General features: G+C 41.9%; 1 protein-coding gene across 3 annotated transcripts in view; it reads right to left on the reverse strand.

Annotated features, from left to right (window-relative positions):
• The window catches only part of SLC22A16 (solute carrier family 22 member 16), a 33,565-nt gene extending 10,335 nt beyond the window's left edge, over positions 1–23,230 (reverse strand). Inside the window, exons 1-5 of one of the 3 annotated variants that reach the window (XM_084285207.1) lie at positions 23,106–23,230; positions 6,745–7,221; positions 4,196–4,313; positions 1,780–2,329; positions 50–177 (exon numbers count right to left, since the gene is read on the reverse strand). In XM_084285207.1, the coding sequence (XP_084141333.1) occupies positions 50–177; positions 1,780–2,329; positions 4,196–4,313; positions 6,745–7,221; positions 23,106–23,155 (1,323 nt within the window). In that variant the 5' untranslated portion in view covers positions 23,156–23,230. Of the gene's footprint in view, positions 1–49; positions 178–1,779; positions 2,330–4,195; positions 4,314–6,744; positions 7,222–11,419; positions 11,545–12,213; positions 12,326–23,105 lie in introns of those variants that run through there. The other 2 variants (XM_084285208.1, XM_084285209.1) reach the window with 2 other exon arrangements.
• Positions 23,231–25,307: the final 2,077 nt, after the last annotated feature.

Genomic DNA, 25,307 nt, shown 5'->3' on the forward strand with positions numbered 1-25,307 from the left:
ATAAAATAAATGTCTACCATAGGAACACTTTCAACAGTATGTGACTAACCTGAGGTATGAACATAATTAAAACACAGATCAGTGCACTTAAAATAAGGAACGGAATGAGTGTGTTTCTCCTTCCCAGTTTGTCCATCCCAATGCAAGCAATGATATAGCAAGGCAACTCCACAGCACCTGTCAGTATGAAATTATTCGGGTTTAAATCATGATTACACATATTCATTTTACATTCCCCATTCTTTATGGGGATTCATTTAATCTAGGAAGTTAGCTTGACCTTACATGTCACGAGTACGTCAAATCTAGAGGTAATCAATGTGTTGGGCAGCTCGTTTGGTCACAGAAATGGCAACAGACATCAGAAAACATGGCCTAGGATATGGTAGTGGGGGGTGAAGAAGGACAAGTGGAGCAGGTTTTACAGCACAGAGAAACTCCAAGTCTCTTTGGGGTGGAAAATTACAGAAAACAGCAAGGCACTCTTTGAAGGGAGGGCAGCTGCTTACAATATCCCACGTGTACACAGATTTTCTCTTCCTTATGTCTCTTTCCGTGGAAAAATTTCTGCAGCCATAAGGGAGTGGCATTTGGTGAGAACTGTTCACAAATGCTGTTTAAGCACGGTTTGCCCCTAGAAAAATTATATTGAGCCCGCATCTGTCTGGACATGTTTTAAAACAACCTGCTCATGAAGAATGCTCCTATGTCTGGTGTAATGACAGGGAAGAATATAAGAACAAATATGCTGCATGCCTCTACTGAGCACGTGTACTGTGTTGATGCACCTATAATATTGGGAAACAATCTTTGAGGTTGGTATCAGTAAAAGAAGAGGCAGCTAGTCACTGTATGCCAGTCTGCTAAAATATTTTTGGAAGAGGTGGGTACAGTGATTTACACACTGCACTCCATCACAACAATTTAATTATCCACTCATCCACTCTTCACCACAGCAGTGTAACAATATCCAACAAAACATGACAACCCAAACTGAACTCCGGAGAGTCCCAGTCCTCCTGCGTGCTGATGTACCTGGACAGTCGCATGCGCTTCACTGAGAGCACTGGATTGCATAAAACAAAGCACATGACTTAATCCTCTGCTGACTCACAGCTATGTGCCCTATTTGAAGTCTTCTGAAGTCAATGGGATATTTCCACTGATCTTAATGAGCTTCAGATCAGGCCTTGAACGCACCAAGCAGCCTTTATAAACAACTGACATACCACAGGACGATTACAGGCAGACCAAAAGAACACCCTGACTAAATTAAAAATACATGGCTGAGAAAACTGAAATTATTATTGCTTTTGAGTACTGTGATTCTATTTTCTGGACTGACTGATGTAGTATGTTATGACTGCACATGACTATAGCAGTAACTTTTTCTGTCGTTTCCTAGTTTATGCTTCTCACAGAACAGTATGAATTTTGTGCTGCTGATCTGCTGCCCCTGGCTTTTGTGTGAATCTGCTAGATGCTTGCAGGGCAAAGAGGAGAAAAATAGAACATGGTTTTACAATCACAAAGAGAGAGAGAATTTAGTATGCCAACACATTCTCAATTCTTCTTTTTTTTTTCAGAAACAGTGAAATCAGGCGTGCATGATATCCTTCCTGTGTTAATCAGCTTTATGAACAGTTAACATGAAATTTTTAGATCAAAGTCCATAACTGAAGGAACAAAGTTTAAAAAATAGCCATCAAATCTCTAGACATTTCTGAATTTCATGTTCTAGTTCTGTCAGAAACAACATAAAGTACAAAAAATATTTACCTATGAGAAACAGATTTAAATATTCATTGCCTCCTAGATTGACAGAACTCAGGGAGAAGACGTAGTACCCCAGGCTCCCAGTGAACCAGACCAGCCAGACTGTGATGGTCCTTCTTGCAATGTACCAGTTACAAAACAGATCTAAGATGTTGTGCTTCTTGGCTGAGGGCGCGTCATTGTCACCTGTTCTGCCACTGACTGGACCATCGTGTTGGACTGAGTACAGTTCAGCCACTTTGCAGGGAGTGCTTACTTTGTTCCATCTTGCCATTGTATTGATTACTTTTTGTGCATCTTCGTATCTTCCCTCTGACAGGAGCCAAAAAGGTGTTTCTGGGAGCATCCAGCAGCACAAAACAAAGGGAAGAGTTGCTATGGAGAGAAATATCTGATAGACCCACCAGGTCCGAACCAAAAATCCCACGAGTGCCACAACCATAATTCCTATAGCAAAAAAAGCATGGACATGCATAGAAGCCCAGGTTCGTGCTTTAATGCCAACAAATTCAGTCACATAAACAAAAGCCACAACCAGATAGCCACTCGAAACCTGGGGAAGGGAGAGAGAGAGAAAAAAAAAAAACACAGTGTGAGGTTTGTATCTGTTCTCCATGTGCAACAGCTAGCAGCGTTTACAAATGTACACATTTGTGTACATTTACTTGGCACTGCACTGGCATATTGCTCATTGACAGAAAAAAAAGGCAACCCTAAAAACAAATCAGCTGGACAAAAAGCTCACTCAAATTTTCAGAATACCTGTCACCGTGTTTAAAGATGTGAAGGGCTTTTGGATGCTTTCCTTTAGTGGGGTAGAGCCAGCAAGAGATACCTGGAAAAGAGCCTAATTTGCTGGTGATACTAAGTTCTTCACCTCCAAAAATCAGGTCCTTAATGACATCACAGACTAGACACTCAGAAAAATGAGGTCCCCTGAAGTAAGTGCCATTTCTGAAAATCTTGACCTTGGCTGTTAAGCTGACTATTAAGAGTCTGCACGTTACAGAGCAACAAATTTACTGAGAATCACCTTCCATACCACTTTAAATTACCTCATTAAATCAATTTTTTACAATGTTACTAGAGAATCTCATTTACACAGTTGCAGGTTCTCATACATTATCTAACCATGCTCACAGAATGGAATTGCTGGCATATTCTGCATTTAACTATTTTTTCATTCACTGTATATATATTTGAATATATATTTCAATTTCTTTAGTAACACTCTAAACTCTTGATAACTCAAAGCATTTCAAAACACAGCTAGAAAATCTATGCTAGAAAATACTGCAGTATATTATTTTGATTAATCAATTCAAAAATTGATTTTCTGGTTACAAGTCTTCCAGTTAATAAATTCTGATTCTTAACCCACCGATGCTGACAGGAAAGCTGCACTGATCTCAGTGGCACAGAACTAGAGCTTCACACCTTCACCTCTCAAATCTATCCTAGTGAGCAGTTAAAAAGCATCAGTTTGGTCAGAGCTTTTTGCTTGTATAAACTAGCATAGTCCCTAGAATCAACAGCCAGAGAGTCAGCGGAGGGACTCCTGCTGATCTCACTGATCAAGGGTGAAATGACCATGCAGTTTTCCTGCTGGGAAATCATTCTGAGCTCTAACTAGGCAAAGGGAGCTCCAGGAGCAAGCTCCTCTTTTGACTACCCACCCACAGGAAAAAAATAAATGATGGGATTATTTTCAAATTTCCAATCTCTTTTAAATAACGTATATAATTTTTCTTGTAACAACCTTCTAATTTCTTTCTAACATAGGAAGACTATAAATATACTTCTGGATGTAAGAACATAATTTAAAGTTGTTTACCATACATATATTATACAGATGTTATATATACGTGTGTATAGATCCACATACACACATATACTGGAACAGCCTTCGGTACAGCATAAACATCTAGGTGCTAAACATGTCTACCTATATATGGAGTACTTCAGATGTAGCTTAAAAGAACAAAGAGATGCACGGAAGAGAAAAAGTGCATCTCTCCTCCATCGCTGAAAATGGCAGAGATAAAGATCATACTTATATTAGATTTGTTACTTTCAGAAAAATATACTCCTTTGGTAACAGCACGGAGAAATGCAATGCCAGCTGCAGTGCAGAAACCAGAATTCGCTGCTCACACTTGGTATTTAATTACCAGTCCAGCAGAGGTTGGGATGGAGGAGGTACCAAACATTGCTTCATACAGATGCTTTCTATTAATTCAAAGAGGAAAAGTGCTGTGGTCCAAGAATATTCAGACTCTCCCTGCTCTGCTGAAATAAGTGCAACAGAGGGGGCTTTAGAATAATGAAGTAAGGGAGGGAAGAAGGAATAAAGGGAGGTTTTCCTGAGAAGGGGTAGGAAATAACACGGAAAAGAGACAGGGTGAGCATCCTTTCTTACCATGGCAAGGAGAAAGCGCACAATCACGAAACTGTAGTAGTCAGACGTGAACGCCACTGCAACGCCAAATACAAACTGACCAGCACTTGTGAACCATATGACACGCTGTCTTCCCAGCCTGCAAATCACAGCAGCAGGAAAATGATGAGTAAAATGATAAAAATCCTGTCAAAATAAAGCTGCAACTTCAGAGACCCTGTCTGGAAGTGAGTCTGAAAATACTGTACTTAAAACTTTCACTCACCACAGAACCATTGGATTAGTTTCCTGTATTTTCCTTACCATGCGAGAAAGAAAACTCTTAATATTTCAGTAAATTTCCAACGAAACCAAAGAGAAAGGAAACTCCTCTGGAAGGAGCTTCCACTCCAGAATTCTTGGCTGGAATCAAAGTGCAGAAGTGGTGTTACATATGCTCATGTCCAGTGTCAAGCTTAACTTCTACGTAACTAATCTACAAATTTACTCTGTCTTATTTATGGCATCAGTACGTAAGAGTCACTTTTTCAGATATTTTATATTAGATAATATCTAGTTAATAAGTTAGTAATTTCTAACAACAGTTATCTGTGATGGCATATGCCTAACATAGTCACTTGTACCTAAACAAGTGAGTGTGTGCTAACAATGAGAAGCTCAGCCGAGAAGACCTAGAAATCTGCAGTAGATACACAGCACCCTACTGAGGAATCATTTTATTCCATTTTGTCTACAAAATGCGCAGAATCATTTTTATCCCGTGATAATATTATATCTTGGGCTCTTCTTACCTACTCCAATGCAAACAGCTTTTCACAGATGTAGACATTATGTTTAAATGGAGAGTTTGAGGACTTTCAGGGGTGGGGGCCCGTTTGTCTGTTCTTCTCTGTGAGTATTTGGTACTCCAACAAAACAACCCTGGGAAGTGACATTGTGAGCAGGCGACATGGCACAGCTCTTCCCAGCGCCCTCCCATTTTTTCTCCAGCCCTGACCTGGAAGGTCTGGGAGGAAGGAGTCATCGTTCACATTTGGGACTCTGATCCCTGCCAGAAGAGATCCCAGTGAGTCCCAGCTGTCCGGGCTCTTCTGTTGGGAAATCTGTTAATTGGGAATGGGAGGAACCCACAAACTTATTTCTCAGCAGCCAGGATGTGTCAGAAAACAATAACTTTCAGCTGTAAATCCATGGTTGTAAATCTGCAACTCGGGATGTGTGCATTATCTGAACTGGCTGTCCATGGCTTGAATTAATGGAAATGAGAACAATATGATCGTAACCTCATAAATCATGTCTGGGTATTAATTAATAAAGCCATGAATGATTTAAAGGGACACAGAACAAATGTTGGCATTACATTCTGGTTTTGTATTAAATACGGTTTTACAAATCCTTGAATAAGGAGGAAGGATTGATTCCATGTGCTCCAGAAGACAAATTAAAGGAAGATCATCTTTGATTTGCATTCCCATGTTGTCACACCACAGTGTTGTGATAATGAACAATGTGCCTAGTCTTCTTTCCCTGCTTATGCTTTAGCTGTCCACTTAACAGAGCTGTTAGTCAACAAACTCCTTTATGGAATGAGGTAAGTAACACTGAAGGAGTCTTCAAATCAAAACACAAGTATAGAAAGGGTCTAGGACAGTACAGTGTAGCTTTGAAATTAGAATAGTCACATGGACAAGTACAGCTAGGCATTCTTCTGAGGCATTTGTGTTGGGAGAGAAAACAGAGACGCAGGAGGACAGAGACACACCCTCACTGCTGCTCCTGAGTCTGTCTGTGAAGCTGGCTCTCAGTGCGTGACCTCAGAAAACACCGAGGGAGGCAGAGCCAGAGGGGGCTGGCTGAAGGATGGCCTTGGCACCGCGACCACGGGACAGCTCTGATGGAGGCACTGCACCGGCTGCCACTCCTCGAGCCCAAACAGAACTCTGATTGTGCTAGGAAATAACTAGAACCACTGCAAAGCTCGCTGATGACCAGTTTTCCTCCTGTCTGGACCAACCTTCAAGAAACTGAAGCTTAAACTAACCTAGTAGGGAAAAACTGCAACTGGACAGTAAGGAAAAAAAGGGGCTTGGTCAAACCCTCAAAGCCTTGGATCAGTCCCACAGAGCTTTATGCATGACGGAAGTTGGGATGAAGCCCTTCAGCTGTTCATCATATCCAGAAATAAACAGGAGGAATCTTTCCTCATGGAAAATGAGGTGAAAACTCACTCCCAGGTTTTATTGTTGCCAATACCACTATTACTATTCCTGTTAAAAAATAATAACAATAAAAAAAATAATCTAAAGGCAAAACACTAGCTGCATAGGACAATTTAAGGAATTAACAGTGGATGATACAAGGTAGGAAATAAATTCCAAAGCAAATGATCTGCAAACACATTTTAAAACTTATACTTGCAATAGGAAAAAAAAATGAGTTAAATGTATCTGTGAATAAAACAATATCAAAACCTCCTAAATTCATACACAATAAATAAACCAACAAAACAGATAGATACATGTGGAGTTACTGCAGTCTGAGCCTACAGTGTTCAGAGGATGCAACTTTACCTGTCAGCAATATCACCAAAAATCACTGCTCCAATCAAGACTCCGAGCATGAATGTAGGCTGGATTAATTTTGCAAGCCATTCTCGGTCACAGACCAGATCCCACTGCGTAACAACAGTGCTCTTCCATTTTGTATCATCATAAAGAAATCCATCAGAACAAGAAAACACGGACTTGTTGCCTTTATATTCATATGCTAGATCCAAACTGACTTCTCGTTTGGCCTTGCTGCATTGATTAAGCTCCCAGATTTCTCCATTTTCCAGCTGGACTACAACGTAATTCTCCGTTGCTGTCCATACTGTCCAGATGTCCTCTAGACTTGCTTCAGAGGAGTTGTAGAAGAGAACACTACTCACGTTCCCAGGGATCCCACAGACGAAGTTAGGAGTAACAGCCATAAACACAGATGCTAAGTAATGGATGCCACATGACATAGCTTGAAAGACAGATGCAAAATAAACACATGCTTGAAATCTGCAAAGGGAAAGAAAAAAGGTTTACTGAAGAAAAGCCCTCTGTATGCACAAAACCATCAACACAATCATTTTGCTAGAGTCAGCCCAATCATCTTGGCAAAGTTGTAAATGGAGGCATCATCTAGCGTTCAGTGGTTTGTTATATTATGGCTTCAAAATTAGCTGAGCTCTGCAAGAGACCAAAGATGAGAAAAGATGCTCAGCAGAAGCCACCTATCCTCAGGAAATATCAGGTGTCCCTTTTGTCAAAAAATAAATGCTCTTAGACACATGTAGACTAAAAAGAAACAATTCTGACCTTAAGAACACGATCTGAAGTAACTCCCCACCCTGCGATCCCATCTAGTCCATCCCTCAAAACAAGGCCTAAGATTACTGGAATGGTTAGAGGAGCCAAAATGTCACAACCTCAGTTTCTGAGGGATAGAGATGTGCCCGTCAAATAAAATAAAGCAAACACATTATGCCCTTCATTTCACCTCATGGTATCCACGTACCTGTACTCCACCTATCTCCTACCTCACTTTATTGCCTCTGAAAGACAAAGAGAGAATGCATGCAGACACTTGTAAGAAGAAGCCAGAATGTGAACAGTGCGAAAGGCTGTACCAAAACACAGCTGTAATCTGGGCTGGGTTTTCTCTTAAGCAGGGTGTGCAGTTATGCATTGAAGATTGTATCATAAAACAAACATACTAAAAAAATGTTTTCTACATAGCCTGAATTCTGGCATTTTAACAGCTTTTCAAATATGCTTGAGGTGCAAGCAAATCTGTGTGTATAAAATGCACACGCATTCTGAATGGCAAAAGACTTGCAACGAACTAGCATCACGGACTGCAAATTCTAGGATAGCTTCTGATAGTCGAAACATAAGAAAACAAAAAGATTTTTTGAACATGGTCAGAGTCTCTGCTGAAGTTAAGGAAATGATGCCTAAAAAACAGTTGCCATGAAATGTCTTGTGTGTCTGTAAAAAACGCAACTCCTTTCTGATATGTATCCAATCCAGCCTTGAATTCCTCTGATAAATTATGCAGCAGGACCAGGCCAAGGACCTTCAGTCATCTGTCACCACAGTTTCTAACGAATTTCTAAACTACCCAGAGCCAAGGTATTTACATAGAATTTGCTGGATACATTGTCTTAATGTCCAAATAACATTTTCATGGAACCGTTCTCTAGTATAACCTAACTCCACTCACCATCCTCATCTCACACAGCTGTTTAGATGCAATGGGTTTTGTCCCACTTTCTCTTGACAACAGCTTTATTGACTATTAAGCCTAGTGATACTCTGTCAGGAGAACAGCTTCTTGAGGACTAAGTACCTAGCTGTAAACTACAGCAAGGGTAAACCTGCTCTGAAAGGCTTTTGGACTATCTTAGACCACCCAAAGACAAAGGTTATTCTGAAATGTTACCTTTGTCCCCCTACTAATGCAAATATGGTTAGCAACATTTTTTAGTTCTTCAGTGTCAACTTAATTGCAGTGGCTCTCATCAAAAGACAAACCAAAAATAGCAGAGCAAGACCAAATTCAGTAACTTGGGCTATTTTTGCCGCATGCAGAATTGGCTAAAATCAGGACTAGATGACCTCTAGCAGAGTAGCAAATTAAATCCCTACAAACTGTGCTGTTACATCTTCTGCTAGCTAGTAAAGAGTAGCATGCTTGGAGCCGGGATGTTTTGGCAACATTTGTCATTATGCAACAAGACATCGCAGTGCCAGATAACCCGGTTGGTATTTCCCAGACACAGGAAGAATGAGATAATTTCAAACTCCCATACATTTATCTCGAGCTTACTAATTAGCTCTCGCAGCACAAGAAACATCAGGTTCATCATCTCTCTTCTGCCCAGTAAGAATGAGAAAAAAAAATAAAAATGATTGCCCTTCCTGTTGGAGAGGCTCAAAAGAAGATACAAACCTGTTAGGATATGACCTGAGAAGATGGCATGAACCAATGCTCTGTAGCATTTTTGTAAAACCCAAATCCCGAGAGCATCGCTGGGGCCATAATTTGCATCATTTCCAGCTAATCTCTGCACTAACTTCTCCCTTGAGAGTTTCATTTTTTATCTTCCCGAGCACTTGTGATGGCGCTTCTATAACCATTTTGACAGACTGCTCTGCTATCAAAGCTTTCTGTTGGAAAGTTTCTCATTAAATCTAATCTCAATGTTCCCCTTTTCAGTGTAAGACTATCAGCAGCTTATAAAACATCCTTGTGCAACCTTGAATAAATCTTCCTTGTCTTCTATCATTTATTCATACAGAATTATCAGTTCTCCCCCTCTGGTTGCTATCTAACCCTGTATGAATTGCAATCCCTTGCCCTTTCCTCATTTTTCCTTTGTGTGCTATAGAGCAGTGTCCAACTCTATAAAAAGCAACGCAGGATTTATTTTAGAGAAATATCTGTGCCGTGCCACTTTTCACCCATCTTTCAAGGGTTTAACTTAGCACTAGGTATAGCTGGTTCTTGTAAAAGTGTTCTTCAGTTTTCAATGTTACAAAAATCTTATTCAGCTCCAACAAAGAAATCCACTCTACGGTGTCGTTATTTTTCTGACTTCAGCAGGCAAGGGAAGCAAGAAGAGGAGAGCACAAGGCCAGATGTGAAGCTACACAAGTGTCTGGCAGCACTGGTGGCTGAAGGCACCCCACAGCCCTGCCTCTGCACTGAGCTGCTGCTCCCCTGCCTGTAAAAGCTCCCTGCTGCTCTCTCCAGTAAAATTCCACAATGGGCTGGCCAGGGCTCTCTCCGTAAGTCCAAACATAATGAAAACCTGAAAGCCCTCCTTTGCTGCAAAGGGAAATTCACTGCTGAATCCCTGACGATGCTGGATGAAAAGCACAAGCTTGTGAACTGTGGCGCACCTCCTGGGGGCAGGAAGAGCTTTTCTTCTAGAAAGACTGCTTGTGCAAAGGTCAGGAAATTCATTAACCGGCGTAGTTAGCAAAAAGGAGTTAATTCGGCTGTCAGTGACAACATATAGAAAGCATGACAAGTATGTAAGGAGGATGATATGTGGGACGGGAGAGTACTATAGACGCATTGAGCTTTGCCTGCCAGAGCAGCTGCAGAGTGGATACAGGCCAGAGAAAGCCACAGCAGCAGCCTCATGACGGACACCGCTTTGCCAGACGTGTGGACAGGGCAGCAGGTGGTGCTGAGCAAGCCGCAGGCTGGGCTGTGGCAGTAGGTGACGGCAGAGCCTGTGCACCTCGCTGCCCACGAGGCACGGGTTAAAGTCTGCACTGTCCTCGTTACCTGCTGTCAATGATTGACTTCTTCCCCTAATGCTTGAGTTGAGAATGCTGGGTTGGTAAGAAAGCCTCTATTGCTAAGCTGAAAGCTCTCGATCGCCGGCAACCATGTCATATAACCCTTTGAGTAACCACACCTAACTGCATTTTAAAAGTTAAATTTCCCTGACCTAAGAGAGTGTTGCTCACACCTCAAAATGTTAAGAAAGTGACATTGCTGGAGGAATAAATACTACCAACATTCACCAAGAGAAGGCAAGGCTTCTCTCAGCAAAGTCTGAGTTCTGTTTTCCTGGGCTGATTTCAAAAAAAGGCAGGTTTTGGAGAGGGTATTTTATATGCCAGTTATCCTCACATACACACATCAGATTGAGTAATGCATATCGTTGCAAGCAGTAATTTTCAATAGCATTTCATATGTTATTTTTCTTTTTAAAACATATCCTTTTTGCCATTTTTAAGATCTGTGAACATGATGACTGTCCTAAAAAGTATGATAATCTCTGGCTCTCCACAGTATTTTTCCATCTCTTCAGTGACTTGCCATGGGAGATAATTATTTGGCAAGTACATTTTGTCACTCTTGCCAGGAGTGTCAAATATAGAAGTCAAGAAGACTTTGTAGGTTACTGCTCCAGTGTAGAGGCGCTTAATGAATGCCAGAAGTCAAATGAGCATAAAACTGTCTTCAGACAAGTTTGAGCAAGACACAGCATGAAAATGTGCCAGTCCTTCCTAAAATATTTTTGTGAAATTTCTCCCTGGTTATTCTTTTTTTTTCAGTTTCCTGCTTTCAGAAAAAAAAAAAAAGAAAAAACAAACAAACAAACAAACAAAAAAAACACTTTGCATTTTCTGACTCTTCTGCACAGGTTTTATGATCTAAGAAAAGCAAAAGTTAGTATTGCAATTTCAGTACCTGAAACGAAACAGCCTTGCATAAAGATAATGAACTAGATCTCAGACCACTGGCTGTATTCTCATGACACAACATACCCTGTGGCACTGTCATCCTAAAATATTTCCTTCCTTCTCGTTTCCCACTGTTTGTTTACCCCCTGAGACACAGCGATCCCCTGAGACTCCCCTCAGATGTGGTGGTGCTTTTTATGTGGCCCGGCTGTGGATTTTATCTGGAAAACTGATCTCACTTGAAAAAAACATCAGAACAGATGATGATTAAAATAACAAAACCAAAACCAAGCCAGATCAGTTGCTTGATCTAATTTGCTTTCCATCCAGGCAAGCGATCTGCAGCAGTCTATTTGCAAGGTGGTACACCTGGGATTGACATGTCGATGTTAGAGAATAAAAAGGCAGATTAGAGATAAAAATATAACAGATTAAAAGCAAATATATTAGATTCTCCTCAAAAGCTAATACATAACTTTAAAAATCCTTTCGGTGCATGATAGAGAGACAAGGCTGTGCTGCAATTAGCAAGAGACTTGTACTATTCCTCAGGTTTTACAAGAACTATTTTGACTGTTTGCCTTTTCAACCACCTTGTTAGCAAACCGCTTAGTCAGAAAACACAGTGTGTTTCTGCTGTGCAGTCTAAACTTGACAGGGTGGCTTCAGCATTTACTATTTCTGAAAGAATTTGTGTTCAGTGACCACTTTCAGCTCTATATTCCACGCCTTTTTTTTTTTTAATGTGAAAAAAGCCATTCTTTCCACTCTAAACCAAAAAACTGTTTTGCACTTACGTACACTTAGACGTTTATTTTTTGAGAGGAAAGGAGCTGGATGAGACTCAGGAGCAGTATTTGTGCTGTGGTACAGAGAGGCAGATTTGGAAGCAGCCTTAAATACACAACTGACACGGCCTTATTTGCCTTGCAGCATCAAGAGCAAACTTCCTTCCCTCCTAGGTAGGGGTGGTTTAAACTCTGCAAAGACTTGGGCTCAGCCCACATCAGCAAAGTGGTCGTTCCCAGAATTGGTGTTCAGAGGAAGAAGGTGCTGTGTTGGATGCAGATAAACACACCAACATGCACTCACCCAATAGCAGCCACCAAACCATTCTTACTATCCTTTTAGAAATTATTTTCTGAAGAACTCTAACACCTCTATCCCGACTATCATTTCTTTATGGATCTGTATCTACATGCCAGATGAGCAAACTCACTCAAAGTGATGCCAGCCTTTGTTGAGTGGCATGAGGAAACGCTTTCCGTTTACCCAAACAGCCTTTTCTCATACACATTTTGTCCATATGCATCAATTTTACGTTGTCTGGAAGAATCATTAAAAAGACAATGTTGCCAGCTACCATAACCAAATTGTATCTGTATATGTTTATGTTTATGTATATGTTTCCAGTGCTTGGGTTTCAAGGTTTTGCAAGAAGAGTACCATTAATTTTCATACTATCTGTTGGGAATGTTTACCTTTAACAGCAGCTATGGCAGGTCCTTTTTATTGCAGTGCCTATGTAAATGACTCTTGACACGCACACAAACACGAGAGGAAAACTCTGCTTAAATTAAAGCAAATATAAATCAGTCATCAGAAGATTCCAATAATTACTGCCTCTGAAAGGTTTTTGCTTCTCATGAAGTCTCCTGATTGTGTTTTTATATGTTTTTCTGTATAAGTCTGAAATTTAAAGAAAATCAAGATTATTTTCATTTTTTTGTATTGCATTACTTGATTTGAGGTAATTGAATGCATCTCATTACTTATGACACAGTACTCCAAAACATATTAGGAACTCCTTTTTGAATGCTGATTCAAACAAATCACGTTGATTTCTAACTTTCTTCAGGTCAACCTTATTTTTGATGACCAAAGTCAGCACCAAGCACTTTTTTTGTGATTTGTGTGCGTTTGCACCCATCCAGGCGCCAGCAAAGCAGCCCCCCAGCTGGCGGTCGTGGCTCCACGTGGGGCTGCAGCAGGATGGATATTGGCTGGAGTCTACCAATTTCATTCTAGTTACCCACGTGTCCCTTCTGCTTTACGTGTCTTGAGGACATGTACCAGGTAATTAAATTAAAAAAGAACATGACCATGCAACTTTCAAGTTATTTCAGTTTGGTTTGGAATTATTTGGATCGGTGCTAAACACAGTAGGTAACTGTTCAGGAGTAACTGCTTCTAGCTCTGGACTTTGATGCTTCCTTTCCAGGGGCAGCATTTGTATAAACATCTACCATTTAGAAATTCAGCGTGTACTCCGTCTGCATAATATATTAGTAGTGTTACTTCTTACAGGAAAAACTGAATTCTAATATCTTCAGTAACACTGTTTCCTTTTGGTCAGCCTCTTTTTTGGGGACAAAGCCAAACTATGTCCTTAATTCCCTTCTGTGCTGTAGTGTTTCCATCAGCTGACGTAAGGAAATCATTTCATGCCACAACCTCCAAAGTGTCTACTAGAATTTAAATGTTTTCACTGACATTCCACCCAATTGCAGGCAGAGGCACTACTTTGCCTATAAACTGTTAGCATGTTTCATTCCTCCTTTCCACTGTAGTAATTCAGATGTTTTCTGCTGTTTAACCTGATTACACCTAGCACTAATTTTGTTCAAACTATGGAAGTTTATTTGATCTGATTTTTTTCCATCTTTAGTCCTGAAATAAAACTCATCAGTTTTCATATGAATTCTGTGCTTACTTATTTGTTTATGTATTCCTATTGCGAGACCAAGCCTGGTATAACTGAAGGTGCAAACACATGGAGCGAACACTTGCCATTGCAGTGATTAAATGATGCTTCTTAAGAATTGTTTCTTTGGTCCGTATTCACAGTAATGCCTAAGAAAATTTGGATGGAGACAGCTCATTTTCAGTCTTAATTCCACATAAATTCTCTCGCCATGCCACATATTGGTAAGCAATAAAGGCTATAAATTTCTATATAGGAAATCTAATTCCTCCCCACTTGGAATATGATTATAGTTTCTCATTCGTCACAGGTTTTTGAAAGATCTCATGGGAAAAGGTAAAACAAGCAAGAAATCTGCATAATCAATTCAAGCATACTGGATACCACTTTCCTAGCATGTGTTTATAATCATTCTCACATATACTAGTATATTCTGAGTTTCCACTTAAAATAATAAAGAATATTAGCTCTACAAATCAAATTATATTTAAACCATTTCTGTGAGTTTCTTCTTTAATATAAGCAATGATTTTATCCATAACATGACTTTTTCAGCCAAGAATATGATTAAGATGACCTAGGCCATTTCTGTGGGCTGCATAAAGCCTTGTATCACCTGGGTAATGGGGCATTTTGCTATCCCTTGCTCCCTTTGAAACTTTTACAGTGTTCTGGTGTTAACTGTGACTTTCAACACAGTGAGTCGTCATCAAGAGCAAACAGAATCACTTCAGATGTAATTAGCTACACTGCAGAAATTAAGTGCTAGATAATACGGTGCCTTCTAAAATTTGCGACAACATATAAATCAAAGTATTGCTGGAGGAAAAGCAACTCGATTTCAGCCAGAGATTCGGTGCTGCCAAAGACAACACAGCAAGTTGCAATTCTCCATGCATACAGTTCTACATATGTAATTCTACAATTCTTCAACTTGGAGAAAGGGAGGCAGAGCAATCTGCAGTGTGATATGGCCTACGTAATTTCTGTTCAACCTGTCTCTTGGCTCTTGCAAGGTCAGATGGTGGGTCCCACCCATGTTCCTATTTCTCAGCCAGGTTATCATCCCCGATGGGCTATCTTCTCCAAGACAAGCCAGGTTATCTCTACACCTACGTTAAAAGAGGTTGCTGAGCTCAAGATGACTTTCAGCTACTTTTGCAGGCTCACAACTCACCTTCCCTCCAAACCGCCCCTACTCACTGTAAATGTGCAGCCCACTCTGATTAGAAGTCCTCAATTGCTTCTCCCTGGATGGTCATGGGAATCTGCCCCTTAAGAAGACGTGATTAAATGATTAATTCCCACTGGGGAGTTTTTCAGTTTTTTTTGTTTCGCCTAGCAGCCTGGTTGTGAACTGCTGTGCAGTCCTTATTTCTTTAGACCCCTTCCAGTTTCACTGTTGGTATTGGTTCAGCTAACCTAGCTGTGTCTTCACAGGACAAGAAATATATTTCTGCTCTCTCTCTTTGTAGATCTCTCCCTGTAAATCTCAACGATTTACATCGTTGACTATACACAATACTATGAAATGTCAGAAGTTGATTTAATAGACCTTGGATATTTGAAATACTGCCATTCATTTTAATTAGACAGAGAGCTTTTTCACAACCTCTCCAAAGAAGAAAAGTCAAAATCTTAACAGCATTATTGATCTTTCCAAAGAAAAAATATTTTCATTAGTTTTATTGGTCATTTGTCTCTTCCATCACCGACAGACTGATTTTTTCTATACTGTTCTTGATTTCTTCATGGAAACCAGACAACATTTCTATTTCTTCTCATTCGAGGAAAATGATCCTACCACCTTTCTCATTAAACGCTTAAAATTAATTTAACTTAAAAACAAAGAAATACAGATGACGGATTTCACTGTTTCCAAGGCCACTTTAACATCTTACTAAACATGTTCTGTAATGTCCTTTCATCTGGTTATACCTCCACAGTAGAGTCAGGTGCTTTCTTTGAGTCTTTCTCTTATGGTAAAAGGGAGTGATCTGGAATAATGCTGTTTTCAAACCTTACATAACTATTTGTAAGAAATACATGGGGCTCCCATTCTCCACAAGAATCCAATAAAGAAGCTGGATGCTGCTCAGACCTGCCAGGACTCTTCTGCACAGATCTGATTTTGTACCATCTGCATCCATTTAGAACAGAGACCAAACAGAGCTCACTCAGCTCCACTGATCTACAAAGGACCCTGGCCCAAACACAAACTCTCCCTCAGAAGGGTGGAGCTGAAACAAGTTTCTGGGTAATTCCCAGCTCTGCTGACCGAAGCCAGTTCCAAAGATCTAAACAGCAGAAAAAAAAAGCCAAATGGTAATTTGTTTTGGAGTCTGAGAGATGAATAAAAGTTATTTTAATGAAATGTGGTCTTATCTGTATAATTTCACCATATATTCAGTGGCTTTGTGTCAGAAAATGCTTTTGGATATTGCTTGTCTTATTGCTTATTTTCCACATTTCATATTTGACTTTCTCTCTAGTAGTAGACAGACATTCAAATGAAATACTACATCATAGATATGGTAACATTTACTTCTTGAGCAAAGGCTAAATGAATAATGTCAGTAATATTTTCTAACTTTTCACCAAGGACACAAAGATCTATTAGCAATTGAAGAGTTTAAAAAAAAATGTATTTTTGCCTACTTTGTAAGTTCTAAATGACTGTATTAATCTTCCTTTTTTCCTTTCCATGAAGTCAGTTGCAGGTTTTGTTTCCTCACTTTCCATCTCCTCAGGACCCCACTGTTTTCAGAATTGGCTTGACCTCTTTACTCTGATCTTAATGCTCTCAATTCAATCTCTGGCCAGAATCAATCTTTCCTGGAATTACCTGCGTTCAAGGAACTGACAGCAGGTGTTGCTGACGGAATGCCAACAAGGTGGCAAGCACTGTAACAGCAGTACAGCTGCATATCTGATGGGTTTTCTGCGATCTGACATACAGCAGAGCAATGCAAGGCTCACGGTACCTGCTTTGAGTTGTCTTGAGGGAAAGATGTTGGCTAATGCTGTGACGCAGAAAGCGTGCTGCCAGAAGCATCTCCCACATCCCAACCTCCTCGCTAAGCCTTAGTTAGTTAATATAAGTTGGAAGTGAAGAAAGAAGCTGGATGTATACCGTACACTCGGATGCAATATATGGTATACAGTGTGCAATCATACATCTGCAATTCTCTAGATCCCCTTTTCACTCAACGAGGAAGCACAGACAAATCTAGGAGCAGCACTCATCCTGTCCTAAAGCACTCATTGAAAATCAGACAGATGAATTATGCCCCTAAAGGGCATTCTCCCCCTTGACAAGGTGACTAATGCAGGTGTCTGAAGTTTACACTGTACACCTGTAAAGTCAGTGAGATGAGCTCACTAACTTTATTTTATTTACTCTATTGAGCCTTGATTTGAACAGCTAACTTCCCTGCATAGCTAGCATGGACTTATATGGATGGATCAGGTGGGAACCTAGATCCTTCCAAATCTCCTTCACTGCTTAGAGAAGAGGAGGCTGCAACATGGCTGGAAAATGCCAGGCTACATCCATCCATGGAGACAGCATGCTGAAGTGACACTGAGCCCATCCAAAGTGTGGTGCTGACTGCTCTTTATAGAGCAGCAAATTACTCCCAGCTTTCTGAAGCATCTGTATTCTTCTTCCTGCTGTCTTACCTGCTTTTTCCATCTGTTCTCCAGGCTGCAACCTCTACTCTTGTCCCAGCACCACTGCTGCCTACAAATAACAGGAAGAGGAATCCCAACTTCTCCTCTTAATGAAAACGTTTTCTTGAGGAAAGGGTTCAGTCTCTGATCCAATGGATGGTGCTTCTAGATTCCTCAAACCACCTTTTTGTTGCATGTGAACTTCAGAAAACACCTGGTCTGAGTAAGCTAGGCATTACAATTTGGCTGTCAATGCATGATATGAAGGCATACATCAGCTGTCTAGGTAATTTCAGTATTTTTCAAGGAGATGAGATTTCTCCCCAAGTATGTGGACAGTCTGTCCAAGCAGCCATCATTAGTACCTGTAAATCTCTGTCTCGTTTGTCTGCATGCTGTTTCTAGTCTTGCCCTTGTAATAGAGACCTCAGTTGGTATTTTCTGTCTTGCTATTTTTTCCGTATTTCTGAGAAGCTGATAAGCTCATGTTCTTGCTCAGCCACTATAGCTTAATGCCTGGAGCCACCTGAAATGAAACATCAGCTGGGTACATATTTCAGTGCCATTCTTGTTACATACAGCAACATGGTAGCACAGAAAATTTCACAGCATGTGCTGAAGCTTTCTGGGGCCTTAGACAAATTCTCTAAATATTCTACTGGAATCATTTCACTTCCCACAATAAACTGCTCAAACTTCTTGTGAGTAAGCCCTTTCATAAAACATGTCCTTCCCACTTTAGAAAATCTTTGTGCTGTTGAAAATCGTGACAATTATGAGAAAATTACTGGCAGAGCTTTTACAGAAGCAATAGAGCTTTCACAGGAGTGACATATCACGCCCCAAATTACAGAGAACACACTGTGCAGTGCCTTGCGTATTTAATTTTCATTCATACCATAATATTTGGGGATGAAACAGCTGATCATCAGCTCCTTGATGCGTGTGATAATCGCCTCATGCTGTCATAACTCTGTCCATGCTACAACTTTGTCCAGAAGCCACCCTGGCGGGCTGCCGACATTTCAGAGGTGCAATCTGAATCTCAGCGGCTGGCTTACATATCTTAACTGATTTACTATCTTCTGTGATTCTACGATTTTCTGGTATCGTGACCTACCTTTTAATTTCCTGTTATAATCCCCTTTTTCACTCCAGACACAGGCGGGGTGAGGATGCCAGCACACTCGGGTGCAGTACAGTTTTGTCTATGCAGATCCTGTGCTAGACTGGCTCCGGTACGACCTGGATCCCAGCAAATGTTTGTCAGCACCTCTTGCAGACAGCACTGCTAGTGATTTTTACCATTACCAGGAGCACTTGCCAGTGTCCATCTTTGGTTCTGAGCCCTGAGAATATTCCTACTTTTGCCTAGTCAGGCATAGATAATAAGAGCTTTGTTTCAGTTGCTAGAGCCTGCTCTGTGAAAACACATGGCTTGTCTCACTTCTCCAAAGCTCTGATGATGCTATGCAACCAGTGGGATCAAGTAATCTGTGCAAAATATCCAGACACCAAAAAAAAAAAGTCAAAACAAAATGAAAAAACAAACAAACAAACAGTTCTTACTGAAATGGAGCTAAGTCCACTTATTTTACCCAATGGGCACCTGAGACGAGCACAGGCTGCTTCAGACGTTACAATATAGTACAGTTATAAAGCTGAAGGACTTTTATCAAGCATTTCTGACAAACACCACCCCTGACTAGGAGCCAAAGGAGGACTTAGATTTGAGATTCTTCTCTCTGGCACATTCCAGTAAACACAAACAGCTGCCCACTGACACAGTTTGAAAACCAAATGGCAGATACGTTGCTATAAATTTGTCCACTGCATAAAGTACCTAGCATATAGGGGAAAAAAGTTTTTTCCAAAAGCAGTATCTATACCACCAGTATTTTGCTCACTTTTGGGGAAACTACTCAAAGTTTAAACAGGGACTCACATTATTTTGTTTACAAATACCAATATTGTGTAGGATGCACTAAACACTAAATGTATTAGTATTCAGAAAATGCTTGTAATGATTCTGTCTTTAAAAGCAAATCATGTTTTAAATGCTGAATATGATTACCTTCTTCTCCATACTATCCTGGAAAAGAAGTGATATTTTTGCATGTGCAGCAAGAACACTTCTCAGCTTGAAAAATGTAGTTCTGTTGGGAAAAAAAACTTTCAAGAAATCTATAAAATAAGTGAATTTGAAAAATCACTGTTTGAAAATATTCTTATTTTCTTTTCCATGAAAAGAAATGAGCGAGCATGTTCTTTGAGGTACTCAGGACTCTGGTATTTGATACACACCCAGAAATTCCTGGAAAATTCCTGAAAGTATCATGTACACACCACAGTTTGCAGAAGACATAATCAGATCTCCACAAGAGCTGGAAGCTATGCAACAGGAGAGGGAATATGGGCATCAGCCTGTAACTAGGAGCCTGGAAAAGTTCTGAGATGTGAAGACAGATGGTTTGGTGAAGGCAAGAACTCTACAAAGTGGAGAGAAGAGAAACTGTGTTAGCACCAAGAGTTCAGACATTGCTTTTACGGCACTGACCAGCAGGGACTGCATTGCAAACACCCATTGAAAGAATCTCTACAAAAGTCAAGGCAGTCTGTGACGAGCTAAGCATGGTCTACGATCTATTTATGCACACTATAAAAGTTCCAGGGCAATTAAGAGAAAACACTGAAACTGTTGAAAAATGTGGTCATCTCTCCTGGCCTCTGTGTCTGGATGGAACAGGTGGGCACCCTGTCCTGCTTCTCTCCTTTCCCCAGTGCTAATCCTGGTGGGGGTTGCTTCTTAAGTCCAAGTTGTAGCAGCTCCACTGACCGGGCAACAAGCTCGTATAAGGCAATAGCGTGAAGGTGTTAAAGGCTGAAGAAATGCACTAACATTTCACTAAAGATGAAAAGCAGTCATTGCTAATTTGTTAAATGGCCTAACTGCTGATTCAACATTGCATTTATAAAACCAACATATGAAAATCTGGCTAACGTCATTTTGTTAAAAAAATAGTTTAAAAGAAAAGACATTTTTTAACAAGATTCTAGAAATACTTCATTAGAAAACCTGAGAGGCAGAGAGGGAGAGCCCACAGGGACAGCCTGGCAGGAGGTGCTGCATGGAAGAAGGATGCAGCCTGATGCAGGTAAATCGGGAGCCTTGAGGTCCAGCAGCTCATTAGAGATGAGGCCTCTTGGGGCAGACAGGACTTTTTTTTTTTTTCATTCACCTCTGCAACAGCGAGCAGGGATCTCATGCTCCAGAGACAGACTCAAGAACAACGTTTAAAACAACTGTCCTGAATTTACTGGCCACAGATGCTCCTCATGCCCGAATTCAAAGATGGGCTGCAGGGGTGGCCTCTGTGCAGAGCCCAGCAGCTGCCCCAGGTCAGATCAGAGTCAGCTCTATCCAGCTCCAAAAGGTACCCCCTGTTCAATTTTCAGTTTTGTTTCTCACCAGCACACTCTATTTTAATTAGCAATCAATTAAATTAATCTTCCCCAAGTGGAATCTGTTTTGCCTGTGACAGTAATCAGTGAGCAGCCTCCCTGCCTTCACCTCCACCCACAGCTTTTTTCATCAGATTTTCTCCCCCCTGCCTTGCTGTGGAGTGGCAGTGGGCACCTGGTGGCCAGCCAAGGGCAGCCCTGCAGGCAGGCACACAGTCTGCCTGTAATGGCAAAGGGACATGGGAACTGCTCCACTTTCGTGTCTGTCCATGCACGTCTCGAGACCCCTCTGAGAATTACAGCATCACTGAGACTGCTGCAGGAGAGTCTGAGGGAAAGCAAGATGTTGTCAGCATACGTGTGAATGGCAATTCTGCAAAGGGGAAGGTTCACACATTATATGGAGATGTGCAATTATGTACATGTAGTATTATAGCTATATATATAATGCATACATGCTCTCTCCAAATATATATTTATATAAACAGCTGGCCATTCTTTACTGCATCTGTCAGAGTTTCGGATAATCAGAACAGTCCCCAAATGCTTGGACTGCTCAGAGTGCTTGGACTGCTCACAGCCTGACTGTGGCAGACCCACCAGATCTATGCGTAGTGCATGGCTTGCATGGGCCTCGTGAGAATTGCTTGAAATGAAGAAACTATTGACTGCCTGTGACTGTCACAGTGATGCATAAATGCAAACTAATCAGAACTTGCTGCAGCTACAATTGAGAATATGTTGTAGCAGACATTTTATATGTAGCATTTATCCAGCAGTATTGAAGGAATAAACAGATTTTTTACAACATTTTACAATTAAGTTCATCCACTATAACCCACATTATGTTTACTTTTAGCGTGTGGTGTTTGGAATCTTGAACAGCCATGAGGACAGCACGGCTGTGTGCGTTTCAGCAGTCTGCAGTTCACTGAAAGGTCCTAAAGTGGGTTATCGTTGCAGAATTATTCTCCCTTTAATTGCAAAATGTGGTTTTATCAGTGCTTCAGATAGAGTTTTCAAATGATCTCAATTAGGAAACTACTTCATTAGGAATAACTACTTTCGTGTTATGTCAGCATTCAGTGTCAAGTGCTTGTTTTTCACAAACAGCATGCAAGACAGAAGAGCAACAGCAACATAAACAGTTTGCTAGGAATCCCCTCCTAGCTCACACACAACAAAATATTTTTGTTGCTGACCCAGAACGGATCATGAATGAGACACTGTTCAGATGGCTACGCGTGGAGATCACAACTTGGCAGGTTTCATTTTAAGCTGAGATCCCAGTTAAGCAAAGAACAAGTCCTTCCATACTACACAACCACGGAGGTTATTGATACCGACACTGCTTGCACGTGGCGCTAGGAGCCTAGGCTGCTGCGGAGCACAGGTATGTGCTGCTACCATTAACAGGAGCTCCAAGGCTTTGCTGAAAAGGCTGCTGCCTGCCCCTGATGGGGACCAGATCCCCACCGTGGTGTGGGCTAGCCATTGGAGACTGAGCCAGAAAGCACAAAGCTGTGGTTCGCAGCAAACCATGGCACGAGGGGCTGCTCCAGCAGGACACCCTAGTGAACTCCACACGGCTCAGTGCATCAGGACAGCAGCCACGGAGGCTCACACGCCTTTCAGTCGCGTGATTGTGCATCCTGAAGTGTCATCTCCGTGTCCAGCGCTTCTTTTCCATCCCCTGCCCTACCCACAGCCTCACCCCCGCGTACCCCCTGCAGCCTGCACACCCCACCTCACAAACCGAGGCTGCTGTGTGCACGCAGAAGAAGATCTGCCGCGTGCATTTACCACACCAGTGTCCCTGTGCCGGTGTCTGTGCCCCCGCCCGCAGCCCCGCTACCTGCCGAAGTGTCCCAGCGAGTCGAAGAGCCGCTCGGAGCCGGGAGCCATGGCGGGACGGCCGCAAGCCGCGAGCCTTCAGCGCCGCTGCCCTGAGGAGACACCGGGAGCCGCCCGGCCCCTGCCCCACGCCCCCTGCACGGTCCCAGCCCCGGTCCTGATCCCGATCCCGATCCCGATCCCGGTCCCGGTCCCGGCCCCGGCGGGGCCCCGCGGCCCGCCCCGCCCCTGCCCCGGGCCCCCCTCGCCCTCACCCGGCCCGGCCCGGCGCAAGGTGGCGGCTGAGGGGCGCCCGCCCAACGGTCGCGCCCCAACGGTCGCCGCCCGCCGCCAACCGTCCCTCGGCCGCCTTCACCCCCCCCCCCGAGCAGGGAGCCCCCAAATTGAGCTAAAGGAAGCCCTGAGGTGCCTTCAACCCCCCCCGAAACAGGCACACGATGTAAAAGGCTATCAGCATTCAATAAAAGTGAAGTATGGGTCCCATGTAACACGGCTGTCACTCGTAACCCAATTTAGTACGTTTTTTTTCTGACAGTTTTTTTCACGTTTTCAAATAGTAAGGCTTTTTTTCACCCCCCAGAGCACGTAATTTCCCTTCTCGGTTAGACCCAGCCATGCTCCGAAGTCTTCTTCAGAGCCCCTGCAGTTCGGTGAGGCGAGACCCATCTCCAGCTCTGACTGGGCTGCTCTCCTGAAAAACAGGAAGAAAAGTAAAACAAACAAACAAACAAACAAACAACAACAACAACAAAAAAAACAGCCAAAACAATTCCATCTGACCATATTTGCATTGCATATTTTATTATTTTTTTTTTAGGGGGCGCAGAAAACTCTCCACAATACAAACCCAGGCAAGCGCCACAGCTGCGGCTGTGCGCGGGGCAGATGTTCGTGCTACGTGGTGGCGATCTGCCCCGCTGCAGACCTACAAAAAGCAGATGTTTGTCGGCCCCCTTGGCTCCGAGTGGCTCCCGAGCGGACCAGCAGTGAGCAAATAGCACGATACGCAGCCAGGAATCTGAAGAACAGGGCCAGGAGAGGATTCCTCCTCATAGCGACTGTGGTGTGTTCCCCTCATCTCACACAAGCTTTGAAGCATCGCTGTTTGATAATCTCTCTGTACATCTTTCTGCATCTGCAACAGATTTTTTTAATACACAGCCTGGAGTGTGCTGCTGCTACCTCCTTAGGGTACGTGAACCAGCAAGTCCAAGGACTGATTTGTTGGTTTGTGGTAAAAATTTTTTGTATTTGTTGTTTTTTTTACCTCAAAAATATCAACATTTAACTTAATCGACCTTGTTTTTCTCTGGAGAATGTTTTTCAGGTTGAAGTGGTACGTGCTGGGGTGCAGCACTGGTACTTTCACAAAGCGTTTCTTTCTCCAAAGAGCCACACTAGTTAAAGAGTTATTTGCAAAGCCAAACAGCAACGAATAGTAAACACTCTGGCTAAATATTGCATTGCTGCTCTTCTGCCTGGTTTTAGTGTCTTGCCTCCTACAACAAGTAAATTCATCAGGTTTCAGCAGGAAGATCTTTTTTTTCGGTGTAAAGGTCAAGCAGGAAAATAAGAGAGAAGCACCTTTCAGCACCATTTTTAAACCTAAAAACATCCAGAGTTCTCCCTTTGCAGAATCTCTCATAGACATTCCCGCACACATTTCTCTCTATGCCTGCATCTTTGCAAATATCATGACTTTACTCCCTGTATCGGGGTAAAGATAGGAAATTGGAAATCTCTCCTGCTGAAGTTAATACCAACTCCCCCATGTCTGCATTTCCAAAAGTTATTAATGTAATGTCTGCAATGCCAGCTCTCTTAAAAACGTGGTGGTCACATATTCACCTCCTTTCTTTCAAGCCGCAGAAGATGCACTACATGCTTTAAGGCTGCCTTCCCCCTATCCTGTTACACCACTGCTACATGAAGCAGTAACTGTGCTTTTAGCCACTGTCGCTCCTCACCAAGTCGGTTTTCACCAGAACCACCTACAAACAGTTACAGATGTCCTTCACTGGCTTTGTTCACAGACAATACATGACTTTCTTTCACTTTTTGCTGCATGATGAACTCTCATGCTACAGAAAATACAGGGAACATCTGAGGAAGAAACGGAAGATGTCTGTAATTAATATGGTGTCAAAACAAGACCATCCACACCCATGCTCTACTTAGAATTTTAGGGATTTTGTTAGCAGAA

The sequence above is a fragment of the Netta rufina genome, assembly GCF_964035555.1.
Source record: "Netta rufina genome assembly, chromosome: 3".
NCBI lineage: Eukaryota > Metazoa > Chordata > Aves > Anseriformes > Anatidae > Netta > Netta rufina.